At 35.6% G+C, this 11,093-nt stretch overlaps 2 protein-coding genes across 3 annotated transcripts; both read left to right on the plus strand.

The window, feature by feature from the left end:
- Positions 1–2,211: 2,211 nt before the first annotated feature.
- Positions 2,212–6,750, plus strand: LOC133295342 (uncharacterized). Of its 2 annotated transcripts, none has more exons than XM_061494158.1 (7): positions 2,212–2,613; positions 2,904–3,145; positions 3,205–3,319; positions 5,609–5,792; positions 5,888–5,969; positions 6,115–6,184; positions 6,280–6,750. In XM_061494158.1, exons 1-7 carry the CDS (start codon positions 2,221–2,223, stop codon positions 6,349–6,351), a joined length of 1,158 nt encoding a protein of 385 aa, XP_061350142.1. In that variant the 5' UTR covers positions 2,212–2,220; the 3' UTR covers positions 6,352–6,750. The 2 variants fall into 2 exon arrangements, with proteins under 2 accessions (XP_061350142.1, XP_061350143.1); XM_061494159.1 differs by having other exon boundaries at positions 3,223–3,319.
- A 276-nt stretch (positions 6,751–7,026) lies between these two features.
- On the plus strand, positions 7,027–7,848 carry LOC133295343 (signaling peptide TAXIMIN 1). The gene is made up of 2 exons (XM_061494160.1): positions 7,027–7,380; positions 7,568–7,848. Exons 1-2 carry the CDS (start codon positions 7,271–7,273, stop codon positions 7,689–7,691), a joined length of 234 nt encoding a protein of 77 aa, XP_061350144.1. The 5' UTR covers positions 7,027–7,270; the 3' UTR covers positions 7,692–7,848.
- The last annotated feature ends 3,245 nt before the right edge of the window (positions 7,849–11,093 follow it).

Here is an 11,093-nt window from a genome sequence, read left to right on the forward strand (position 1 = left end):
CCTTGCACTTGGGGGCTGTCACTGTCGGTTTTTGGGAAAATTATTCTCGCTTAGTTTCTTAGTCAAATTAGGTGAATGATATGTAAAATTGAAGCTTTAGGTATCTAGTTTTCCGTATAAAAATTTGAGAGTGATTGGTGGAGTGGTTTGTCCGGGATCTTGCAAAGAGTGAGGGCTGTTTGGAGCCCGGTTTGAGGTTCGATGGCAAATTTGCTTGTCCAACTTCAAACGGTGATATCCGGAGCAAACGAGAACTTTTTGGAGCGTGTGATAGCTTGTTAGAAATATATAAGTCTAGAATAACATACTAAAAGATGGGAGGTTCGCAACATGCGGATTTTCCGCAGTAATTAAATAACTGAACCATGTTTGGATAGTAGAAACCGAAAAAGTGAGATTTATACTAAGTGGGTTTTGGGTAACCCCTTAATGACTTAAGAGAAATATTATAAGATATTTATGCACTTGTTTTATTATTCCGCAATTAGTTTTCAGTTACGGTAACAACTTTTATTTATTATGCTTTATTATTGTTTTAAATGCTCGCGTAATAAAAAGGAAAAAGTTCACTCGCATTTTTATAAATGAATTGATGTGATTGTAACTACGCTTAATATCATAATCAATGTTAACAATACCGATGTACAACGGGTTGTTACAGTTCGACTCTAGGTTCTTATCTCTTTGCCTTTGTTATGGATGAACTAACAAAAAATATTCAAGAGGAAGTACCATGGTTTATGCTTTTTGCAGATGATATTTTGCTTATTGATGAGAACAAAGACAGTGTTAATAAAAAACTTGAATTATGGATAAGAACATTAGAATCTAAAGGATTCCCGTTAACTCAGAGCGAGCTAAGTATTTGAAGAATGAGTTTTCTCTGGCAAGAGATGAAGATCAAGATCCTGCGCACCTAATTGGTCAAGAGGTACCCAAGAAAGATGCTTTTAGATACCTGGGATATATTTTGCAAAAGGTGGAGAGATTGATGAGAATGTAAATCATAGAATCAGAGCAGGGTGGATGAAATGGCGTAGCGCATCTGGATTTTTGTGTGACCGCAAAATCCCCTTTAAGTTAAAAGGAAAATTCTATAGAACAGCAATAAGACCTGCAATGCTATATGGAGCTGAATGTTGACCAGCACATAGGCAACATGAGCATAAAATGGAAGTAACAGAGATGAGGATGTTAAGAGGGATGTGTGGCTATACGAGGATGAATAAGATGAGAAACGAAGATATTCGACGAAAAGTAAGAGTACTATCGGTAGTTGAAAAGATGAGAGAACATAAATTGATGTGGTTTGGGCACGTAATGAGAAGGCCCCTGGATGCTCTCGTAAGAATAAAAGTTTGTTACCAAGAACTCAACACAAAGAAAGGTAGAGATAGACCGAAACTAACTTAGGGGAAGGTAGTAAAGCAAGACTTAATGAATTGTGATATAGATTGGCGGACGGAGTGCCTTAGAACGAAATAGAGAAAATCTATATGCATGGTGGAGGATTAGACCCGTTGTTATTCCTATATTTCAGATGGTCCCTTTTTAGTCCTTTTTCCTCTTCATCTCCCCCTTTTCTTCTTGTTCCCTTCTTTGATCACTTTTATATTTATATGTATATATTATTATTATTATTATTATTTTATTTACTTTTTTATTTTTATTTTTATTTTTTATCTTTTTTTAACCCTTTCGTATCTTTTATTTGGGTTCATCTATCATCAATCTCAATTAATTTGGGATGAAGGTATTGTTAATATTAATGTTGTGAGGATGTTACTTGATTTTTTCAAACATGCCTTCATTTTAGATTTTAATTTTAGCTTTTTTATAAGTTTTTGTATCTTATAACATAATATAATTATAAGAAATAGAAATATCATGTTACATATTAAAAAAAAAACAAATTCTCTTTTTTTAATATAGTGAAACTTATAATATTTGGGTTCGTTTTTTGTCATGTCACATGACAATACCATTTTCCTGCACACACAAATCAAGTGTGGGTCTCACGCTTAAAAAAAGTCAAACCAAGGCGTCGTATCCTCAAGATAAGTTGCCGGATCCTTGTTGCAGTGACGAACAGTGTTATTCCTCCGACGTTATTTTTATATTTCCCATCATATTTATGTGTAATTCAACATTATAATCAGAAAACTCATTAGTTATACACAACACACAAAAACAGTGATGCAGTGTCTCAGAGTTGAATTTATGCTGGTATCACAAATACCCTCGAGCTCCTCTCGCTGTTCTCTCTTGCATTTCAAGCCAAGGTGCTTCTTTTCTTCTTCCTCCTCCTCCTCCTCTGTTTTGAAGGTTTCGCCATGGCATGGTCTCCATGCATGGAGGGAGAGTCCTCTCAACGAGAATCGGAAGTGGGGACCCAATGGTCCCGAACCGGAACCGGAACCCAAATTCCGTGACTCCCCATTTGGGCAAGCTTCTTCATTGGCTGAGCTTGGTTCTGTTGTTCTTTCCACCAGCGACCCTCTCGCCAAGTCCCATCTCTCTCACATGGCTTACTCCATTTGGCGCCGCCACAACCTCCCTCTTGGTCTTGCAGAACCACCCCCTCGACCCGCCCGACCGGAAAAGCCCGAATTGGTTCGTTCTCTGTTTCGCCTACCACGTGTTTGTTCATATGATTAAGCTAATCACCACAAGCATTTTTTTTTTTTTAATCTTGGTGGATGTTGTTTATTTAATGACCCAATGTCATAATCATATATACCGTTATGGAGATTTGGCATTTCGGTCTCTTTGATGGTAATTTATAGCCTTTGAGTTGTAACTCGTTTCTATGCTTATGGATTTCTGAATGCTTAATTCACTTCATGGTTTTTGCTTTGTCTCGACTATGCGTGCATGATGAAGGTGTTTTCTTTGGTTTTCAGGTTTCCCCTAAGGAAATTCCTGCTCCCAAAAACTCGGGTTTGCCTCTGAATGCTTATATGCTTCATAATCTGGCACATGTGGAGCTCAATGCAATCGATTTGGCATGGGATACTGTTGTTCGGTTTTCTCCCTATAGTGATATTCTAGGGGAGGGGTTCTTTGCTGACTTTGCTCATGTTGCTGATGATGAGAGTCGCCACTTCTCTTGGTGTTCACAGAGACTTGCTGAGCTGGGTTTTAAGTAAGGGTAGTTGTTACTTACTTTTGTAGCAAGGACTGTTTAATTATGCTGATTTTCAGCTTCTCATTTCCAACTAGATATGGAGATATGGCAGCTCACAATTTGCTATGGAGGGAGTGTGAGAAATCGTCAGACAATGTTGCTGCACGTTTGGCAGTTATCCCACTAGTCCAGGTACATATCCCCACCCCCACCTTCTGTCTCCATTTCAAGTCTCATATTTTCCAGCACGTCATGGTTGATACCATTTGATGAAAAACTGCTTAATAAATATGATAATGCAGCTGTTTTCATGATTCTGTATTTCTTTTTTATGTGTATCAATTATAGAATATTTCACAACTAGAGTGACTCGGACTGATTTAGTAATGAACATTATTTTATGCTTTGTATGCTGCTTGTAGGCTTAGACATCATTGTGAATCGACTTCAAATAATCTTTTTCACTTTCATATACTGGTAGAAAGTGATGTATTAGTGCTACTGGCTTATGAGCTTCTGAAAAAATTGTCTGGGTACTGTCATGATGACTTCTAGAGGACTCTTTTATATTCAACTTAATTATTTAAGGTTTTCTGATCTGTTGGGTATGGCTCATACTTCGCATACTGACGAGGGCCCTTGTTGGCAGGGTCAGCAGAAAGTCAACTAAAGTCCCGCTTTCGGGGGAGCCGCTCCCGGGCCCGTAGAGGCCCGATACTGTTGTAGGCTTCTGACTTATTGTAATTTTATTTTTCTTAGTGGTTTGGGCTTGAGCCCATGAATAGCTGTTGTTAGCAGTGTTTAAAAATCCGACCCGGCCGAGGTCAGGGGTCATGGAGTCACGGGTTCAACCGGGGGGTCACGGGGTCACTATGCTGACCCAGTTTTATATATTAAAAAAATATAAATATATATATATATATATATATATATATATATATATATATATATATATATAAGGTAGGATCCTTTGACACCAGTGTCAAATTTAAAATTTGACACCTCATCTGAGAGCCGTTAGATCAAAAAAGATCAACGACTCTGATTTGTAAGCATGTGACATCATTGATCTTTTTTGATCTAACGGCTCTCAGATGAGGTGTCAAACTTTAAATTTGACACCTGTGTCAAAGGATCCTACCCCTATATATATATATATATATATATATATATATATAAATATTAAAAAACAAACCACCAATCATCAAAGATTCAAAATATACTTAACATAATTCACTAATTACAACTACAAGTCAATATTACACAACTTAAGTATCAAGATACCAAAGTACAAAACTCATGTTTTAATTGGATCAATACGCTGACCCGGTTCTGCCTCTTTGACAAAGGAAATTTTAAAGGAAGTAAGAATGAGTTTTTGTTTTCCATCGACGACCGTAAGGATTTCATTTAAATAGATAAAATTCTTACCTTTTCTAGATGATTCACGTCTGCGAGGTGAAGATTGAAGACATATAGGGGAGAGAAGAGAACGATTAGATTTAGGTTTACAAGTATTTTAATTTTAATTTTTTAATAAAACAAAGTTGTTTCATGGAATTTTAAAAAAAAAAAAAAAAAACATACAGTGACCCCTTTGACCCCTCTGACCCGGGAGTCACTGAAACCCGGCCGGGTTTTGGGGGTCGGAGGTAGAGCCGGCAAAACGGGCTCGACTCGGCGGGCCAACCCGCCAAACGGGGCGGGCTGAGTTTTGCAATCCATCTCAAAAGCGGGGCGGGGCGGGGCGGGGCGGGGCGGGTTCATTTTTTGGCGGGTTGATGGCGGGCCGAGGCGGGTCAGTGTAAAATAGGCTCGAGCTGGCAGGCCAACCCGCCCATCCCGCCAAACGGGGCGGGGCGGGCTGATTCATTTTTTGGCGAGTTGATGGCGGGGTGGGGCAGGGCGAGGCGGGCCGCCCACTTTGCCACCTCTAGTCGAAGGGGTCGATGTGCATAAAGGGTCCAACTTGTGACCCCAACCCTCAGAGGGGAGGGGTCATGTTTGACCCGGGTCAACCCGAGGGGCGGGGTGGGGTTTTAAAACACTGGTTGTTAGGGTTTTCTAAATCCTATTTATATTCCCTTGTAAATCGAGTGACTTGTAACGAGAGGAGGTGAGGTGAATATAGTACAGATAAGCTAGACGTAACTTACATTGGGTGAACTAGGGTAAATCACTGTGTCGATTTCTCTGTTCCCTTTCTCTCTCTTTTGTTTTTCGATTTGTGTGATTGTCGATTTCCAACATGATCAACTTCTTGTTTAAAGTTATTAATTGACATGAGTCCACAGCCATTTTTTGAGTCAATTTTTTTGCCCATTGACTTTGAATATAACTTTTCACGAGCTATTGCCTTTGTTGGAAGGGTGGAAAGTTTTCTGCAAAATGCCTGGAAATGCTTTCCCAGTTACAGAGATAGATAAGCTTTGAATTCTGTGATCCTGATGTTCTAAATGTATATCGTTATTTCACTCATAGGAGGCTAGAGGACTTGATGCTGGGCCACGCCTGGTGCAAAAATTAGTTGGCTTTGGAGATAATAGAACATCTAAAATTGTGGCTAGAATTGCTGATGAGGAAGTTGCACATGTAGCAGTTGGTGTCTACTGGTTTGCTTCTGTCTGTCAAAAAATGGATTGTGCCCCAGACTCCACTTTTAAAGGTTGGGAAGCCTGTTTAATATCAGCTTATCTGCTCACTTAAACCCATACTGTAGGAATGCTACCTTCAACATAAATTTTTTATGTAACCATGCAGACTTGCTAAAGGAATACAATGTAGAACTAAAGGGTCCCTTCAATTATAAGGCTCGAGAGGAAGCTGGCATTCCCCGTCATTGGTAAGAAACTGTACATTGCAGTTGGTTTTCTTGCCTGTACCTACAATATTTTAGGCTTATATTGCGTACAAGATAGTTAAAAAATTCCATATTACTTCTTCCATGTGAATCTAACATTTTTGTTGCCTCGTATTCTCCTGTCTAGGTATGATGCATCATCTACAAGCAATCAGGACCAGAAAAACGAAGATGGCAATAAAAACCAGCTCTCTGCAGTAAGTGACAACTGACAATCATCTTGGCCATTCCTGTAATTATTTTTAACTGTTCTTTTGGTTTAATATTGATGCATATGAACTTGCTGTTACAGGTTTATGAGAGGCTTACTTCCATCATTGCTATGGAAAGTGAGAATTCAAGTTTGACCAGGCCGCCTGAATAATCTTGGCACGATATAATGAGCAATTTCTATTTTCAACAGATTAGTTGATATTGGAACTCACTTCCTCAACAGCAAACAATCAAGAGTATCATATATTTTGAGGGTGTGTTTGGGAGTTAGGGGGAAAAGGAAAGGGAAGGGATGAGGGGAAAGAATGGTGAAAATGAAAGAAAAATCAAGGTTTTACATGTATATATAAGAACTTTTAATAAACTCATTTAAAAATTGGCCACTGACATACTTGACTTGAATTTTAAGCTTGTATCCAGTAATACAACAAACAGTAATAATAACTTTTAACTGTTACTAATGCTCGCAATCACACACTGATCAGTACAAAGACACCCAGAAGTGATAGGGTTTCATACATAGATTTGGTGATGCAATTCTTTCACTAGCAACATTGTTTGACTGCAAGTGCTAATGCAAATCTAAAATCCAGTTGACCACGTGTCCACTGTTGAAGATAAGCGTAAACGACAGGAAGAATGTCGTGTACGACTCATATATCTTTAAACCTTTGTTATCTTTATAATATCACTCTTATAGATAATTATAATATCGATATCAGTATTGTATTTTATTAGAAAAATGTTATTTTTACAATAAATTTAACATTCGTATTATTTGCTTCCAGAAACGACTTAAACTTCCAGAGACATCACATGCTTTATTTCATAAATAGCAGATTCCGGGAAAATTACCACTTTCTTTTTCTGGAAAACTTGTGCTACTAACTTCATCTGATGCCCTAGTTTCTTTGGCTTAATTAAAGCCAGAAAACGTGTCCCTCTTCCCTTCCTAATATCAAAAGAAGCAGAACAAAGATCATCAACTTACACCCACTCCATCATCTTCTTTCTCAGACAAAAAAGGAAGGAAGAAAAAACATAGAAGAGATAGCTACAAATTCGTAGATATGTGCAATTCAGATGGTGATTGCAGGCCCTTGGGTTTTCTCTTGGGTCTTCCCTTCGCTTTTCTCTCCCTCCTCCTCTCTATCGTTGGCCTTATTGTCTGGATCGTTGGGTAAGATACTCATCACACACACTCTCTCTTCCCATAAGTGTTTCACTTTGATCAATTTTTTGTGGCATCTTCAATTTGTAAAATTACCATGTAATTTGGACTTTGATGTTCTGGGTTGATATGGGTATGGATCCGATTGAATGAAAATATCAAAAAAATTAAAACTTTGCTTTCAAAATATTTGCAGGTTGTTGCTGACATGCATATGCCCCTGCTGCTTGTGCGTGACGGTAATAGTGGAACTTGCGTTGGAATTGATCAAGGCTCCACTGCACGTTATGGAGTGGTTCACCTCTCAGATACCCTGTTGACCTGCTTTTACCAATTGTATCATAAAGTTTTAGACTTGTGTTTGGTTCATGCTGCTTCCCTTAATTTTTATCTTCTTTTTAGTATTTTGCCTTTGAGAGTGTGAATTTCAAGTTATTGATTTATGGTTGATCTATATGTTTTATGGTTTCTCTGGAACCTAAACGGTAGTGGGTTCAATGAGTTCTAGTTGCACACAGGGAAAATTAAAACAGTTCATAGTAGATTGTTGTTTCTTATGCATGCGTTACGCTAATGAACTTAGAGAGATTATTGTTTAGACTGATATTGATCACTTATGTATAGTAGAAGGAGGTGAATTTGATTAGGATTTTAAAATACTATTTTAAGATAAAAAAAATTATAGATTTTAAAAAATTATTTAGAATTGTAGTGATTTTAAAGATTTTATAAGATTAGATTTTAAAGAATTTTAATTGAATTCATAAAATTTAAAAGGACAATATGAATTTATAAAATTTTAAAAAATTATATAAATTTTTAACAAATATTTAAAATTATAAGAGTCAATAAAAAATAACAAAAAAATATAGTGATATTAATAAAAATATAAAATCTAATATAGTTTTTACAGTTAGTAATTTGATGTATTATTAAGTAGCAGTTTTTCATATATTTATACCAATTATCTATGCATTAGCATTTTTTCATTCCTGTTGTTGGATTTGACCAACGGGATGAAAATTATCTTCATCATTTGGAAATAATTCGAAATTTGCATATAGAATCTAAAGTTCATGATAAAATTTTGTTTGGAATTTTTTGCGATGGATCTTGGAAACGTTGGGTTTTTGTTTTACATGATGAGAGTTTTCTAACCACATACATGTTTTCATTGACTATTCTATGAAAATTTCAAATCTAAATTTCTGGTTTTTATTACATGAAAGTTTAGAAAAATTCTTAATTTATTTTCAGTCGACATATTGAAACCTTAAATTGCTTTGAGACTTCTGCAAAACAAGTTTTTAGCGATTTGTCGACACAAAAATTGTTTGAAATCATTTTCTATAGCGAAGGAGTTTCATTCATAAATGTATTGTTACAAAACATATAATTCATATTATGAAAGTTTCAATCTTCCTATAAATCGATCTTGTTTCATTGATGTAAAATGAAAATTGGTTGGGGGATTTTTGTTCCCCTGTTATTTTCCCATTATTTTATTTTTTAATATAAAAATCACATATTTTTGTACCTAGAACAATCGTGACCCATAGCTTAAAAAATCATTTTTTAAACTTTTAAAAGCTTTCAAAAATTGCTCAAAAATATGTTGCTTTTAGATGGATTATGTTAGACGAGTGGCTTCACTACTTAGGGGGGTGAATTGAGTTTTGTAAAATCTTTTCGCAAAATGCCTCCTTTGATATTTTGAAGTTCAAGTAAATGATTTGACAATTTTTGTAGGAGCAAATGTGTGATCAACAAAATAAGCGAGCCACTAAATAAAAACAATCTAAAAATGTTAAAGACTAAAGTAAGGAGTTCAAGGTTAGAGAAATTGCAAACTAGATGTATTCTGGTTCAGTCACCACCACCATGACCTATAACCAAATTGAAATTGCTCGATCAATCTTTTTCACTAGCTATCAAGCTTGAGAGTGCTTGACAAACTACTACAATCTTCCAAGACTTCTGGCTCTTGACGCCTTACAATTTTCTACTTCAAATTTTCTTAGGAATTTGGTAACCTCTCAAGTATAATGGGTTTACGCCCTTAACTATTCAAGAAATCAAATGGATGAGGTGTTTAACAATAGCTAAGTACTCTCAAAGTACAGATTATACAAGTTGAAGAACTATGAGTGTTAACACTTTCACAAGAATAAAGCTCAAAGAGTGTTTAAGATCAAGATTAAGGAGAATAAGCAAATAATATGATATAAATCAAGAATAATGATCAAGAAGTGTTGTCTAATCAATGAAACATTAATTCTTATTTATAGAGACCTCTCACATGAGTATTATCAGTCATTTTCACAAAAATAGCTATTTATAGCCGTTATTTTCGTCCTTTGGTACAGGATGGAATCGACTCCTTTACTGTGGGAATTGATTCCCAACTTTTCCAGAAGGTGGGAATCAATACCCATTGAGGATGGAATCAATTCCCAATCAGTTAGAAATTCGTCCTTAAGCATTTTTCTTTATTTTAAATCCTTTTTAAACAAGTTCAATTAATTGATAAAATATTGAAAACATATTTTTATAAATGTGAGATGCTAGAAATCCTTTTTTTTTTCTTTTGTTATCAAATGATGATTTAATGCATGTATTTTAGCAGAAATGTTTTTGAGCTTATTCATGCAAGAAGTCAATTATCTTCACAATTAATTCTAAGTCCTAAAATATGTTACTTGAGGACTCTTTGGACTTACATAATTCTTCTCTTGAAGCTTGAGTCTTGATGGACTTCATGAATGTTGGTTGATTCTTTCTATTTGATTGTTATACTTGAAGTCTTCTTTCCATGCTTTGTTTGTTATCATCAAAATTCTTGAATCTTTATATTTTGTATTGGTTCCTCAGATTAGATTATACTATTGTTGGGTTGATGATTCTTGGTTGTTTTGTGATTAAAAATCGCTCGAAAATTTGTTATTTTTGAGCTTTGACGAAGCTCCCATGACGAAACCCGATTTCGAGCAGGTCAACCTGGCAAAGAAAAAAAAATACTGCAATAGAGAAATATCAAGAAATACTAAGGGTTAGGGTGAGATTGTGAGAGAGGCATCTGTTGCGAAATCGGCAAGTGTACTGATCGTACCAAGTAATAAAATGATTAGTAGAGTATCATCTCCGCGAGGATTGAGGCACCGAATTTATTATAACTATTCCTCTCTTGTTGGATTAATAAAAATAGTTTAAAGACAATTGTGATTTGTGAAATAACGAGAACAATTCAAGAAATTGTAAATGATTTAAAAGTTCTTAAAGAAATTTAAGAACAACGGAATAAAGATTGACTAAATATTTGAGAAAATATTGCGGTAAAGAGACGACAAACACATTTATGATCCCCACCTTATAACTTGGATTAACGTTTACATTTAATTATGCAATTGATCAAACGATTCACTATCTTTTATTTGATTGGTTAAGCCCTAATTCCTTAATGATGTTAACCTTTATAACTCTATTAGAATCCTAATCCCTTAGAAATTTCTTTTCAAGTTAAGCCTTTTAATCAGTGAATCTTTCACGTTTGCGGTTCATGTAGCCTATCCCTAGTGCATACATGAATAGTTATCTTACCTCTTGTCAGGAATTAGAGTTCTAATATTTCTATTGAAAACCCTAACCCTCGCAATCCTAATAGAGTGATGATTCTAGAAGAAATATGAGATGAAGAACAAGATAATATAAATGCAATTGGAATA

The sequence above is a fragment of the Gastrolobium bilobum genome, unplaced genomic scaffold (assembly GCF_033153095.1).
Source record: "Gastrolobium bilobum isolate Gb01-03AN ecotype WA unplaced genomic scaffold, APGP_CSIRO_Gbil_v1 utg23985, whole genome shotgun sequence".
Classification (NCBI taxonomy): domain Eukaryota; kingdom Viridiplantae; phylum Streptophyta; class Magnoliopsida; order Fabales; family Fabaceae; genus Gastrolobium; species Gastrolobium bilobum.

Bases quoted from the DNA above. Each gene is read 5' to 3' on its own strand.
- LOC133295342 (XM_061494158.1), top strand. From the start codon at position 2,221: ATGCTGGTATCACAAATACCCTCGAGCTCCTCTCGCTGTTCTCTCTTG. The intron at 2,614-2,903 runs GTTCGTTCTCTG...TTTGGTTTTCAG, and splicing joins GACCGGAAAAGCCCGAATTG to GTTTCCCCTAAGGAAATTCC. The intron at 3,320-5,608 runs GTACATATCCCC...TTTCACTCATAG, and splicing joins CAGTTATCCCACTAGTCCAG to GAGGCTAGAGGACTTGATGC.
- LOC133295343 (XM_061494160.1), top strand. From the start codon at position 7,271: ATGTGCAATTCAGATGGTGATTGCAGGCCCTTGGGTTTTCTCTTGGGT. The intron at 7,381-7,567 runs GTAAGATACTCA...AAATATTTGCAG, and splicing joins CTTATTGTCTGGATCGTTGG to GTTGTTGCTGACATGCATAT.